Source organism: Biomphalaria glabrata, chromosome 10, assembly GCF_947242115.1.
Source record: "Biomphalaria glabrata chromosome 10, xgBioGlab47.1, whole genome shotgun sequence".
Lineage (NCBI taxonomy): Eukaryota > Metazoa > Mollusca > Gastropoda > Planorbidae > Biomphalaria > Biomphalaria glabrata.
In genome coordinates, this window is record NC_074720.1 from 17,184,013 (window position 1) to 17,200,773 (window position 16,761).

The following is a 16,761-nucleotide window of genomic DNA, read 5'->3' on the forward strand; positions in this document are numbered from 1 at the left end:
ACGTAACAATATATATACACTTACACAAATATTAGCCGATTTAAAATATATATATATATATACACTTACACAAATATTAGCCGATTTAAAATATATATATATATATATACACTTACACAAATAGTAGCCGATTTAAAAAATATATATATATATACACTTACACAAATATTAGCCGATTTAAAATATATATATATATATACACTTACACAAATATTAGCCGATTTAAAATATATATATATATATATATACACTTACACAAATATTAGCCGATTTAAAATATATATATATATATATACACTTACACAAATATTAGCCGATTTAAAATATATATATATATATATACACTTACACAAATATTAGCCGATTTAAAATATATATATATATATACACTTACACAAATATTAGCCGATTTAAAATATATATATATATATACACTTACACAAATATTAGCCGATTTAAAATATATATATATATATATACACTTACACAAATATTAGCCGATTTAAAATATATATATATATATATATATACACTTACACAAATATTAGCCGATTTAAAATAGATATATATATATATACACTTACACAAATATTAGCCGATTTAAAATATATATATATATATATACACTTACACAAATATTAGCCGATTTAAAATAGATATATATATATATACACTTACACAAATATTAGCCGATTTAAAATAGATATATATATAAATATTTGAGTAGCTTTCTTACCTGGCCATGGAGCTTCTATTTGATCCTAAAACCGCACATACAAATCTTGTCCATCAACTAAGGCACGCTTCTTCACTTAGTTCTCACCCGCTCAATTTCAGTTTTTTGAACCAAGTAAGCTAAAAATAAACTTTGACATCAAAGTAATGAGAATCCAGATATTTCTAGAAGTATTCTGAGATCGCAGACTATTACAACAAAAATTCGGGGGTCAGTTGTATCTCTGTGGATTTCTTCTTTAAACCAATTTATAATGCGTTTTCCTAATTGAACTAGCGTGTGTGTTTATGTATTAAACGGTTCAGGTTTGTGATATTGAAATATTCAATGCTCTCAAATGTTGTGTTGACATAAAATAGTCTCAGTAGATTTAAGTTTGAGATCATCAGTTGGTTTAAATCACACAATAATAGCGCCACACTCTGTTGCCACTGATAGCACTGTACGTACAAACTATCTATCTATCTATCTATCTATTTATCTATCTATCTATCTATACATGGGCGTAGCCAGGATTTTTTTTTGGGGGGGGGGGGTTTGGGGGGGATTTGCTGATAGCTCCCCCAGCGCGCCAAGCAGTATTTCTGGTATTGAAAGCCAACTAAATGCATATTCTGAGTTACCTACAGTGCATTATTTTGCTATTAAAAAGTTTTATTTAAAAAACCCAATGTGTTATTCTTACTGACTTAGACCCTCCCGCGCCGTTCGGCGCATTTGCTGGCAAGCTGTTTCCACAAAAATCTGTCACTGGTAATGTCTGAAGCCTCCTCCAACCTGCTCTATGGGCCCTCCATGAAAGTGTGGCGCCAAGTTGTACTAGGATGTCATCGCAACTCTTATTATGCGTAATTCATTTTGTCGGAGAACATGTCCCGCAAACCTCATGCGACGCTCTGTCACAGCCTTACTAAGGGGTCGACTCCCATTTCGGCATAGGATTTCCTTGATTTAGACCCGATCTCTATAACTGACTCCTAAAATCTGTCAGCCATCTTTGTAGAGCCAAATTTAGTTCATTTCAATTTCATTGCACTTTATTAATGGAGCCCAGCCACTGGTAGACATGTGTAACTTCTGTTGACTACGATCTTGGAATTAGGTGACTATTTTGCTTTAGATGTTATATCGAAAAGGGAGGTTTTATCGTCAAAATCATCTGTTGGGGGGTTTTAAACTAAAATATATCTGGAGTTGTTGTTTTGTTTTTTAATTCATAACCACATTTATCTATGGTCATATAATTTGGTGACTGTAGTTTGCTTTAGAAATAATATTGAAGAGAGAGGCTTTCAACCTTAAAACGCTCTGTAAATCTGTATGGGGATTCAAAACTATCTTAAGGGGTTTTAAACTTTTAAAAAAGCCATCTGTAGGAGAAGGGTTGAAACTCAAAACTCCCCATTGCTTTGGCTACGCTCAAAGAATTTTTTGTTTTATTTTGAAGAGGTATTTTAGCTTCAAAACCCAGCTGAAGAGGGGTTTCAACTCAAAACCCCTTTGGATACGCTCATACAATTTTGAGTGTGTTATTTGCTTTTTTTTTGTATTGAAGAGGGGTTTATCGTAAATTTTAGAGAGAGGTTTAAAAATCAAAATCTTCCTTAGATATGCTCTTAGAATTTTGGGATTGTCGTTTGCATTTTTTTTTTGTTTTATACAAGAAAGGGATTTAAATGCAAAACCCCCTGGTAGGGGGTTTTAAACTCAAAACCCTTTGGTAGTGGGTATCAAACTCAAAACCCCCTGAAAGGGGTTTTTAAACTTAAAACCTTCTGGTAGGGGTTTTTAAACTCAAAACCCCTGGTAGGGGTTTTAAACTCAAAACCCTCTGGGGGGGATTTCATTTCGGGGGGGGGGGGGGGTTGAACCCCAACCCCCCCCCTGGCTACGCCCATGTATCTATCTATATATATATTATATATATATATATATATATGCATATCTATCTATCTATCTATCTATCTATCTATCTATCTACCTATCTATCTATCTATCTATCTATCTATCTATCTATCTATCTATCTATCTATCTATCTATCTATCTATCTATTTATCTGTCTGTCTATCTATCTATCTGTGAGTCATGGTGACTTATTGATGATGGCCAGTCGATGTTTTAAGCATGTTCTCTGAGTGCTATTAGTTTACTTTAGCACTAACTTGAGACAGTTGAACTTGTGACAGTTTAACCTGAGACAAATCTATCATTTTACAAATTTTCTCACATCCTTTCCCCTCCCCTTTCAATTGTGCTGCTTGTGGGCGTGGCCTACCCGCCAGCAGCTTCACCATGACAATGACATTGGCAGAGTCCAAGTGACATGTCAGTAAAGGTAGGCTAGGTAGTTAATCAGATTAAATTGTGGACTTGTGTATACAGTGTTAAGAAATGTATATATACTCTTTAGAAATGTGTATATTCTCTTCAGAAATGTATAAACAGAATCAAGAAATGTGTATAGGCACTTTAGAAATAGGTTTACACACTTAAGAAATCTCTATTTACAAAAAATAGTCTACAAAATTTACGTGATAGATGCAGAGCTTATATATATGTATATATAGGCAGAGCAAACCGTGCGCCCGGGCATTATTGGCACCTCCCTCATTTTCCATGAACATCACATAGAAATATAGGCTGCGTGTGACGCCCCCTTTAGGGTGGCGCCCGGGGCATCGTGCCCCATTCTTCTCCCCCACCCACTACGCCTCTGTATATGGATCTCTATAATTTATCACAGGTCTAACATTGCTGTAGTATTTAGTTGTCCATTTATGTCGATTTAGATTTATTTTATTCACTTTACTATCTTACCATTAAATAATTTCAATGCCCATCTATATCTGTCAATCAATGAATCAATCAATGAATGAATCAATCAATCAACCTGGAAGTACTGATGGCACTATTGTATCTCTAAGGGTTATAAATAACGAGGAAAATAAGTTTAATGGTTCTAAAATTGGTCACTAATCTCATGCATGAGTTTCAATTTTAAACTGATAAATTGCATTGAAGACACAGCATTCATATGAATAGGCCTATAGTACCAACAGTTTCCTGTGAAATTTTTGTCATTTCAAATTTGTGTAAGTGGAGTTTCTGAATCTGTCGTATCCAACACTCCACTAATAGGTTTGTTAATCGAGCGAGGCTAGTTAAACTGGTAATAATTTTAATTAATTATTTAAAGGCCAATATGTAAATATCTAGAGGCTAAATATGAGAGGTAATTCAAAGTTATAACTATTGGCAAGGGGAGGAAGGGGAGGCTGTGCCCCATCATAACCCCTAAATAGCGTTTTGTTATGTTATATCTGCATTATGTTTGTAACACGAGATCAAATGAACAATCAGTGTCTAGCTTTTTAAATCAAGATTATGACATGTGGATATAGACAGAAATTCCTCAATTTACATCTATGAGTTATTTTCAAGAATTTAAGTCCTGTACTCCAGCGACATATAAATAGATATGAGAATTAACTTAAACATAATAAACTTTGAAATACCTCTATTTCTGTAATTAAACACGAAAATTAGCAACAGTAAACATTTATAGTGTCCCAAAGGGAATTGACATAATAATAATGTATAATAAACAACCCATACACTAACAACGCTCTCAATATATAATATTGAATCTCAGGTCAACAGAAAATCCTTTAGGCTACATTCCATCGCTTCCACTGTCTACGTAGGCCCACGATGGCACTATATTTGAATATGGGTTCTCCAAATTTCTAGAAAATAATAAAACAATTATTATTGTTAATATTGTTATTCAAATCTAATTATAACCAAGAGAACATAGTTTTTTTTTCCTCTAGTAGAAATATATGACGAAACAAGGACGATCTCTTCTTCAAATCTCTATCGTCTGTCTAAAAGAGTTTAATAGACTATCCCTATATGCACTGCTACCTTCTGCTGATTATTGAATTGGAGTGATGTCCCCTTATGTCTAAAAAAAAGAAAGATGTATCATTCGACATGCATGTACATGTCTAGGAGTTTTAATGTCTAGGAGTTTTTCGACATTTACTTTGAGATTCCTTCGATAAAGTTGTTCACGAGACGTTGATGAATGATGTGATCCTTTTTAAGCAGCTGGATGTTCTAGAACATTCTTTTGATCAGCACTTGAAACAAAATATTCAATGAAATGTTCAATTTCTAAGATGAAAAGAATGTAAGAAAAAGAAATTTAAAGAAAGTGAACAATTTTAGGGTGAAGATCAAAGACACCATACATTTCCACCTCTTAAAAAAAAAATATTTAAAAATGCCTATCAAACGTTCCTAATTATTAGGGTGAATTTAGTTTTTCAGAGGGAGCTCAGTTTTGTATTTTCTCTTGTTAATTTGTTTGTTTAGAAATTAATTCTGGGTCTATTTTGTCTTCTCAATTAAATATGAAGTGGAACTTTTGAAATATATACGGGTTTATACCGAAACCGAAAAAAAAGTCACATTGAATGAATACTAAATCTATTTTTTTTTTAAGATTCAACTTTTTGAGATCCCAGAAATTCTCTTGGATCACTTTCATTTATTTTTCTTTTTTTTTCCTCACTAGAAAGACCATCACTGCAACTTTTCCGCTACTAGGAGGGAAGAGAATCCAGCTGACTTGCTGTTGGTGACTGACTTCTTTACGGCACCTGGTCTGTAACGCCAACACACACGCACACACACACGCGCAGTCTACCTGGACAGGTAAGCAAGAGAGGAAAATAAAAAGACGTGGGAGTGGGCCAGTGATAATACACCCACTGCAACAGGCAACGGTGGAGAGAGGGCCGCGCTTCCTGTGCAACCACGTCTGGTCTACGCCGATGCCGGATGGACCATTGGATCAAGACCCAGTAGAGCCGGCTCCTAACGAGTTTTACATTCCACGAGATATAAGAACAATAAGCAGTGAGGCGTCGAGTTCTTGTCTCGGAGTAAAGTGAGACTTGGAGTTCTTGTCTCGGAGTAAAGTGAGACTTGGAGTTCTTGTCTCGGAGTAAAGTGAGACTGAGAGAGAAACAGGAGAGATACGTAAGCCAGTAGAGAGAACAACAAGTGACATTTTAACGTGTTTACAAGTTGAAGGATACAATGTAAAGAACGTATTGTACTCTATAGTGTTCAGACCCATGATACATAACAGGGGCTAGGTGTTTGTGTACAATGACGCGATTCCCTAAGAGCGTGTTTTGATCAATCGCTAAAAACAGAAAAGCAAGAAAAGAAAAAAAAAAATGTCTTCAAGAAGTTTGCTGTCCATTTTGCTGTCCAGAAACTTCTGCCTGGTCATCTCGTTGACCGTCTGTTCGCTCCTGGAGGTGATCTCGGCCAGGGCCCAGAACTTCAACGAGGACAACTACAACTACTATTACAACTACAACAACAATGCAGGGGAGTATCTCAGCGACTGGAATCAAAACGAGTGGGGCAAGATGAGCGGCCGGAGCCTGTCGTCCAAGTGTGTGGACATCCCCAGCAACTTGACCCTTTGCCACGGCATCGGCTACACCCGCATGCTGCTGCCTAACATTCTGGATCACGACTCCCTGAACGAGGTGACCCAGCAGGCCGCCTCCTGGGTGCCTCTGGTCAACATCAACTGTCACCCGGATGCTAAGGTGTTTCTATGTTCATTGTTCTCACCCGTGTGTCTGGAAAGACTCATTTATCCTTGCAGGTAAGTTGGTTTTTAAATGTTATTAAGTGTATTAATTAGATACTGTCACCATGTTATTCTGGATGGCCGTTTGGATGACATCGGGTTCATATTATAATGCTTTAAGTAGGTAATATCAGGATGCATTCTTTTACGTTCGTACCTCTCTCATAATTGCAGACACAAATAATACGTTTAATATATATATACATATATTCATAATAACACATAGGAAATATGACACACAATCCGTGAATAATCAGTAATAATCTTTTATAGAAATACTTGACAATGGTACTAACTTATTGACTGGTATAAATCTCATAACTTTCTTTAGTGACTACATTCAATGACTACTCCTGTACTCTGACTGTTCTTACTGACTTCTCTTACTGACCGCTCTTAAGTAACTTCTTAGGTCAAGGTTAAAAGTGTTCACCTACCTAAACATAATTCATGACCTGCACTCAGAATATCAAACTAGGGTATCTACTGTGTGGCATCAACTTTGAGCGGGGGGCGGGGACAGATACATTGTCAGCTTTTAGAAGCATATACCCTAACCCAATACCCTAACCCAATACCCTAACCCTATACCCTAACCCTATACCCTAACCCAATACCCTAACCCTATACCCTAACCCAATACTCTCTGGTGCCCGTTAAGTCAACAATCAAGGTACAAGTAAAGTAACCCTTTCAGCCCTCGCGACCCATGGGGGATGCCGTCTGGCTAGCACAACGATCAATTACTTTACATCACGGGCATCCTAAAAATTTAGAAATTAAAAATCTCAGTCTTCACATGGATTCGAACCAGAGACCCCATCGGTTCGGCAGCTAAGGGAGTTACCACTCACCGCAACGCCCTATCCCAAAGGTTTAGTGTGCAGCCTTGAAATTCTTTAACTATTAACTTTCTGGAGCTAGAGTCGGAAGTTTTCTTTTCTTCATACGAAATATCCAAGATATTAGAAGCAATCTTCATAGCTGTAAAGGATTCTATGTTTGGCTTCTTTTTCATGCAATCTTGAGGAGTATTTCTACATGTGTTTTACAACTCACACACGAACACACACCCACACACACCAATTGAACAAAATTTCTTTTAAGATTAAAAAATAAAAACTTCCCCTTTTTAAATGTTAGAACAAAGAGACTTTAAAAACACCTGCCGCCTCATCGGTCTCTTTCTAAGCATGTGTTTCTAATCTTCACTATCAATATCATGTTCTATTCTAATCTTCACTATCAATATCATGTTCTATTCTAATCTTCACTATCAATATCATGTTCTATTCTAATCTTCACTATCAATATCATGTTCTATTCTAATCTTCACTATCAATATCATGTTCTATTCCAGGGGTGGGCAACCTTTTTGTATCGAGGGCCGCATAAAAAAAAAATCGGAATGGCGGGCCGCACATATATATATATAACTTAGAAAGATACGCTAGCTAACACGTTTCTTTCTTTTTTTTCCCACACTCCACGTTGAAAAAATACACAAAAAATAGCAATGTTTGAAACCAATTTTACGATTTAAAAAAAAAACAACTGCTGTTCTCTTTTTAAATCACAATATCCTCACAAATATACAGTTGTACTTAATGTGCAATTTTTTATTTTTTACACTTGCATAATGTTACGGAACTGTTAAACTATATTACTGCCCTTGTGACTGCTGTCAAATTACAGTCAGTCAACATTGACCAGTGATTATACTTATTTATTTTCCACAAAAAAAAAAAAAAAAAAAACTTGCTCACTGAATGAGACAATTTACCTTCCGGAAGTTAAATATCTTGTGGAGTATCATCAGAGAATGCTGGCCATGTCATTTAATGGTGTATACAAAATCAAGAGGCCTGAACAAGACTCTGGCCCCAGAGCCCTCCAAAGACTATTCGGAGAACTGCCTGATCTGGAAGCCAATGTGCGGTTCATCTCAGATATAGGATTACTGATCTGAACCCTCCAACATGTAAAATGAGAACGAAGAAGAGCAAGAAGAACAGATGTATTGTGTACCCAAATAGTATGAACAGCAGCAAAGTTTTTTTTTTTAAGTGTGGAAATACAGCTTCTGGCATCAATAAGACTCCCGTCTAAGTAAGTACTGACTGGAACTTCTCTTTGCTTTGAGCTATATCATCTGGAGCTGAATCAGCTTCTGCGCTTAAGGTGAGCTGATGGTATTGAACAAGGTTCTTGACGTCTTAAAATTTGCTTTTACAAATTGCACAATTATGGAATCTAGTGTTGTACTTTTAATCATTCCACTAGAAATAGTTTCACCTTTCAGCAAAGGAAAATGACACAAATTATTTTCTTTTGCTTGCATGTAAAAATGGGAAAACTTGTTTGAAAAGATTTAACACACATTTACATTTCACATGCAAGCAATCAATTGCATTAGAGCTCATAAAACATATCAAATCTTTTTTCCACTCTTCATTAGAAATATTGGTAACAAAGCCAGAGTCAATGTCCTTCAAGTAACAACAATTTCTATCTTAAGAATTTATATTCTTCTCATTTGCCTTGCCCATGCTAAGCTAGCGGATACATATAATTTATTTCGTTCATAAATCGGAACTAGGAACTATCCGTAGTTACGATCTTTAGCTCTATTAAGCTTTTTTACTATGTTCTATTAGCGATTGTAATGTTGAAATTTTATGCAGCTTTGTGCAAACTTTCCTGTTTAGAGTTTATGGTTGGGATATTTTTTATTAAATAAAAAACACTATTTTTCACAGTCAAAGATCGAGCTCCATCAGTTGTTACACTTGCCATCTTGTTCCAAGTCTACCCAACACTCAGAGATTGTGTCTTGAATAGAGTGTATTGATGTATAGCCAATAAGCATAATCTTCGTTTACTTGAAACTTTTAATAATGAGACAGGGCAAAACTGATTTCTGTAGGTGTCGGCGGGCCGCATAAAACACTCCGGCGGGCCGCATGTGGCCCGCGGGCCGTAATTTGCCCACCCCTGTTCTATTCTAATCATCACTATCAATATCATGTTCTATTCTAATCTTCACTATCAATATCATGTTCTATTCTAATCTTCACTATCAATATCATGTTATATTCTAATCTTCACTATCAATATCATGTTCTATTCTAATCTTCACTATCAATATCATGTTCTATTCTAATCTTCACTATCAATATCATGTTCTATTCTAATCTTCACTATCAATATCATGTTCTATTCTAATCTTCACTATCAATATCATGTTCTATTCTAATCTTCACTATCAATATCATGTTCTATTCTAATCTTCACTATCAATATCATGTTCTATTCTAATCTTCACTATCAATATCATGTTCTATTCTAATCTTCACTATCAATATCATGTTCTATTCTAATCTTCACTATCAATATCATGTTCTATTCTAATCTTCACTATCAATATCATGTTCTATTCTAATCTTCACTATCAATATCATGTTCTATTCTAATCTTCACTATCAATATCATGTTATATTCTAATCTTCACTATCAATATCATGTTCTATTCTAATCTTCACTATCAATATCATGTTCTATTCTAATCTTCACTATCAATATCATGTTCTATTCTAATCTTCACTATCAATATCATGTTCTATTCTAATCTTCACTATCAATATCATGTTCTATTCTAATCTTCACTATCAATATCATGTTCTATTCTAATCTTCACTATCAATATCATGTTCTATTCTAATCTTCACTATCAATATCATGTTCTATTCTAATCTTCACTATCAATATCATGTTCTATTCTAATCTTCACTATCAATATCATGTTCTATTCTAATCTTCACTATCAATATCATGTTCTATTCTAATCTTCACTATCAATATCATGTTCTATTCTAATCTTCACTATCAATATCATGTTCTATTCTAATCTTCACTATCAATATCATGTTCTATTCTAATCTTCACTATCAATATCATGTTCTATTCTAATCTTCACTATCAATATCATGTTCTATTCTAATCTTCACTATCAATATCATGTTCTATTCTAATCTTCACTATCAATATCATGTTCTATTCTAATCTTCACTATCAATATCATGTTCTATTCTAATCTTCACTATCAATATCATGTTCTATTCTAATCTTCACTATCAATATCATGTTCTATTCTAATCTTCACTATCAATATCATGTTCTATTCTAATCTTCACTATCAATATCATGTTCTATTCTAATCTTCACTATCAATATCATGTTCTATTCTAATCTTCACTATCAATATCATGTTCTATTCTAATCTTCACTATCAATATCATGTTCTATTCTAATCTTCACTATCAATATCATGTTCTATTCTAATTTGTTGAAGAGAGTAAATAGAATTGTAAATCATTGACTTTCTTCTGTCCCTCTTGAACTTTGCACTTTAAATGATTGAAAAAAACTCTTACATTGAGCTGAACATCTAGTGCCGTGTGCATAAGGCTCAGGGTTACGTGTAAAAATAGCATACACGAAATAGAGTTGTCTTACCTTAATAACGAGTTGTATTATTATCAACTAAATTTTCAACTGTAGGCAAATAACTCAACTTTTGTTTCTCATTCAAAGAGAATCGAATTCGCTGAATGTAATTCATTGGCTTCAGTCGAATACGTCTCTGAATGAGCGTCTTTGTTTGGTATTTTGGTATAGGTCACGAGCCCAAACTATCACGTGATTTGACGTTCACCATGGCGACTTATTGGTTTGATGAGTCATCTTATTATGTAGAATAAATGAAAATCAAATGAACTAATTTGAAAATCCCAACCTGATGGTCGAGGGGTATGCGCGTCGGATGTTGTTATGATGGTTACGAGTTTGAGCCCTGCCTGCTGCCATCCCTGGCGACCTGCAGAAAGTTTGAGCTTGGACGTATACATATTCATTTCTGAAGGAAACGTCTGAAACTTATAAGACAAGCTAACAAGTAGTTGAAACATCGATTGTTTAGGCAACATAATATAGAAGCGACAGAATAAAGAAACAACAAAATATTGAGAAAATATAAACTAGGGTAAAAGAGATATTACAGAAGCAACAAAATATATTGTCGACAGAAACGTATTATATAAGCGACAGAATATAGAAGTTACAAATTATATAAGCCACATAATATAGAAGCTAGAAGATAGGCGACTATAGAAGCTATACAAATATATAAACGACAGAATTTAGAAGCAACAAAAATCTAAAGGTGACAGAATATAGAAGCTAAATAATATATAGACTACAGAAACTAGCAAATATATGGGCGACAGAATATAGTGAAAATAAATGTAATATAGAAGCAAGAAACAATTTGTTTGTTGAACTTTTTGACCATCAAAAAAGTTACTACATAGAAGACCGGGGGTAGAGTTTATGATTATCTTGGGCGGAGGTGTCCAAGAGTTTGATTGGCTGATAACATGAGGGAAGTGTAGACGAGAGGCCAAACACCTCTTGGCTAAGGCTTGTTTAATTATAGTCCACATCGTAATTTCCATAAGTTTTACAAATGTATAGTTTTATTATAGTTTTAAATTAGGTTGTGTGCAATATGTTTAATAAGGAATATAAAGCAAAGCACAGATAGAAATCTGTCCTAAAGACTCTACCTTTGAAATCTTCCGAATTAAAAGTATAGCCTACATGTGCGAATTACGTAAATGACCATTAGAGTACTTATATTGTCAAAACAATTGCTATTTAGAAGACCGAGGGTAGCCTATAGTTTATGATGAGCTTGGGCCGGAGATGTCCAAGAGGAGCATCCTAAAAATTTAGAAATTAAAAATCTCAGCCTTCACCGGGATTCGAACCAGAGACCCCCTCGGTTGGGTAGTTAAGGGATTTACCACTCACCGCAACGCCCTATCCCAAAGGTTTAGTGTGCAACCTTGAAATTCTTCGACTATTAACTTTCTGGAGCTAGAGTCGGAAGTTTTCTTTTCTTCATAAGAAAAATCAAAGGTATGTTTTTTTCCTAATGGAGGATTTCATACATGGATTTGAATCCATAACTAGCAATCATTTTTAGTGTATACGGTGTACACCAAGCTGTTGATTGGCCAAGTATTTTAAGAAACTACATTATAATGTGTGTGTGTGCATTTTCAGCACTGTAGAATCAAATGTCCAAGCTCTTTCGCTTTTCAGCACTGTAGAATCAAATGTCCAAGGTCTTTCGCTTTTCAGCACTGTAGAATCAAATGTCCAAGGTCTTTCGCTTTTCAGCACTGTAGAATCAAATGTCCAAGGTCTTTCGCTTTTCAGCACTGTAGAATCAAATGTCCAAGCTCTTTTGCTTTTCAGCACTGTAGAATCAAATGTCCAAGCTCTTTCGCTTTTCAGCACTGTAGAATCAAATGTCCAAGGTCTTTCGCTTTTCAGCACTGTAGAATCAAATGTCCAAGCTCTTTCGCTTTTCAGCACTGTAGAATCAAATGTCCAAGGTCTTTCGCTTTTCAGCACTGTAGAATCAAATGTCCAAGCTCTTTCGGGGAGAATGTTTCCATGCTGTCTTTCAAAAGCAATTAAACAAAAAACAAAAATTAAAAAAAAGAAAGAAAGAGGCTTGAGTCTGAATTCGAGCCTCAATGATGGAAGGCCGAACGTTTACCACTGAGCTATTCAAGTACTTACAAAAATAGAAGGTTGTATGGTCTCTTATTAGTTAATTTTTTTTCAGCTAAGTGGAAGTGGTAGAAATTACATGTAAAAGATTTCATATATACAAGAGTCAGTAAATAGTAGCATTGTAAAAATTCAAGGAAGATTACTCTGTTTCAAATTGATACCGAAAATTCTCCGATAAATATCTTTCTTTTTAATGCGTCTGGCGTACTGAAAGCGGAAGGATTGATACAATTTGTATTTTGAAAACATGTAATAATTCTTGTGCCTTGAGCACTGCATAATCAAATTTCTGAGCACTCCCATTTGTAGTGCAGAGCAATGTAGTTGGCAACAAAAATCTTTTAATGTAACGTCCTTGACATTGTAGAATTATTTTTCTAAATGTTCTTTTTATTTTCATACTCTTTTTTTTTTAGTTTCATTGCATCGCCTACGCATTTCACCACATCGCTTTATTTTGATATCTTACTGTATTTATTTAAGTCGTGTCTTTTGAGTGTTAATCGGATCTTAAAATTAAATTATTAACAACGAGCTGACGAGTGTGATTAATGTATGCAAATCCACTGGTGGTCTCTCTAATATAGACAGAGAAATAAATGATTCCAGTTCTATACACATAACTCAGGGTCGCTACTTCTCTAGTTCTTCTCAAACTGATAGCAACAAATTATTATGGACTATAAACATGTCTTGTGTCAAGCCAAAAATTCAAGGTCAGCCATGTCGCATTCATATATATGCAGGGGGGGGGGGGGTAGAAAAAAAGTGTATGGGTGGAAATGTGTTGCCCCCACATAATCCTCCCTTGTTTACCCCTAGACGGAATGTATATTTTGAACTATTAAAAGTGTCATCGGGACTTCGGTCTGATTGAAACTAAAGTCAATGTAAACAGTTTTAATTTTGCCTTTTTTTTAGACCCCCCCCCCTACTAAAAGGGAATAGCCGCTATTAGTTTTGTGTTCTGTCTGTCCGCCATCCGTCCCTTTAAGATCTCGTAAACTAGAACAAAAATATTGAAAATTCAACATCATGATATTTAAGATCTTTTAAAATTCTAATGCAACGACTACTTTTTGCTTTTCTGTGAATGAAAATTTTATTTTTTTAAATTGACTATGCAAGCAGTTTTTTTTTCATACAAATACACTATTTTTACAACTATTCACTATTAATAGTAACAATACGAGAAACTATTTAGAAAGGGAGATTTCCGTCTAGCATTTTTTGAAACACATTTATGCAAACGGTTTAAGATTTTTTGTCAAAGTTTTTTAAAAAAAATCTATTTCTAAATTAAGTCATTTCTGGCATACTAACAACCTATCTTTACAAAAACAAATTTTACTTTAAAAAAAAACGAAAAAAAAAAAAACGAGAGACTTGGGCCTTTACAAACAATTAGATCAATAACATCAGTTATGCCAGGTTCACATCGAACTACATCGGCAGTTCTCAACCTTTTAGTCTCGGCGACCCTTTTTTACCATCCTCCACTCTGCCACGACCCCCCCCCCCCACCCGCACACACACACAGCAATAGAAGAGAAGACAATAACAATCCATTTTTTTCGATGGTCTTAGGCGACCCCTGGCAAATCGTCAATCGACCCCCAAAGGGGTCGCGACCCACAGGTTGAGAACCCCTGAACTACATCTTCATAAAAATAGCATGAATAAATCTCCGTATCCTATGGTATCAAGTCGTTAGTCGATCTGACAATACAACAGTCTCGGCAACACTTTGGACAAGCCAAGGTCTTTTCTTTGGCATCGACGGAAATGAAGAGTTGTAAGTGTTGATAGTTTGTAGTTCAATAGTTTCTGATGTTCTTTCTGAAAATAGTGAAACCTGCCTTTTTACCTGCCTGAGAGGAACATGACTGAGTTTTTAAGTAGAGTTCCTCATGGTCATGTGGCCAGCACATTTAAATTTCCCCAACTAATGTCAGGTACCCATTAGAGCTGGGCTCAGAGGCGCCCGAAGTTCCCAAAATTAAAAATCCCAGTCTTCAAAAGGATTCGAACCTCGGATCCCGGTTCTGAAGCTAAGCGCTTTACCGCTCAGCCACACAAACTGTCTATGTAATCTTCTTTTTTTCAAAAGACTATTTTTAGGGCGATATTAATGTTAGTATCATTTCAACCTTACAGAGAGATTTCGTCACCACAATGATGTGTGGTTGTGTGTGTATTGGTGTTTGAGAGGATATATATATATAGGTGTGTATGTGTAAAGTTGTGTGTATACGTGTATATAAAAATATATAGGTGTGTGTTATCTCTCTCTCTCTCTCTCAATATATATGTGTGTTTGTGTGTGTGTATTGGTGTGTATGTGTAAATATTGTGTATGTAGGGCAGATTTAGAACTTAGATTTGCATCTTGTTATAACGTTGCGAACACATTTAATGAGAGACGCTCTAGCACGAGCCCAGTTTTTATTGTGGGATGACGGTTTAGAGTGTCATGTTCTATTTAGTGTACATCGGACATTAGTTAGCAGAGGACATTAGTTAGCATAGGACATTAGTTAGCAGAGGACATTAGTTAGCAGAGGACATTAGTTAGCAGAGGACATTAGTAAGCATAGGACATTAGTTAGCAGAGGACATTAGTTAGCAGAGGACATTAGTTAGCATAGGACATTAGTTAGCATAGGACATTGGTTAGCATAGGACATTAGTTAGCATAATTATTTTTAATACAAGGATTAATTTCGTAAGAAAAAAAATTATCAAGAAACTTTTTAGCTTCAACTATTTGGTCTTGTAAGAGAGACTCCATTTTGTGATGTACAGTTTTAGTTTGAAAATAGTGAGAAGAAGAATGCTAAATTTAAAAAAAAAATGATGGTCCACTCAAACTCTTGACCTGTAAGGTTTCAGTTGGAAATATGGTGGGAAACAAAAACACGATGAAGTTTGCTGGGAAGTGACCAGGGGGAGGGTGGGGACGTTCTTTTTAAATGCTACAGGTCCAGGTCTAAAGGAGTAACTTAAATTCACAGCTTACACTAGACCACATTACACGAGATGACATTACACGAGATGACATTACACGAGATGACATTACACGAGATGACATTACACGAAATGACATTACACGAGATGACATTACACGAAACGACATTACACGAAACGACATTACACGAGATGACATTACACGAAACGACATTACACGAGATGACATTACACGAAACGACATTACACGAGATGACATTACACGAAACGACATTACACGAGATGACATTACACGAAACGACATTACACGAGATGACATTACACGAAACGACATTACACGAAACGACATTACACGAGATGACATTACACGAAACGACATTACACGAGATGACATTACACGAAACGACATTACACGAAACGACATTACACGAGATGACATTACACGAAACGACATTACACGAAACGACATTACACGAAACGACATTACATGAGATGACATTACACGAGATGACATTACACGAGATGACATTACACGAGATGACATTACACGATATGACATTACACGAAACGACATTACACGAAACGACATTACACGAGATGACATTACACGAGACATTACACGATTATAATTTCTACAGTTTACAAAAGATAAACCTGAAAATGAATTGACTACTTTTTCAATTTCCTCTATTAGTTCAGTCAGTCAGTAGAGTAAAAAAAACAAAAAACAGT

At 35.2% G+C, this 16,761-nt stretch overlaps 1 protein-coding gene across 3 annotated transcripts in view; it reads left to right on the forward strand.

The window, feature by feature from the left end:
- The window catches only part of LOC106065558 (secreted frizzled-related protein 1-like), a 107,406-nt gene that overhangs the window by 22,053 nt on the left and 68,592 nt on the right, over positions 1–16,761 (forward strand). For all 3 annotated transcript variants that reach the window (XM_056043115.1, XM_056043117.1, XM_056043116.1), the window contains exon 2: positions 5,320–6,432. In XM_056043115.1, the coding sequence (XP_055899090.1) occupies positions 5,990–6,432 (443 nt within the window). In that variant the 5' untranslated portion in view covers positions 5,320–5,989. The remainder of the gene's footprint in view (positions 1–5,319; positions 6,433–16,761) is intronic.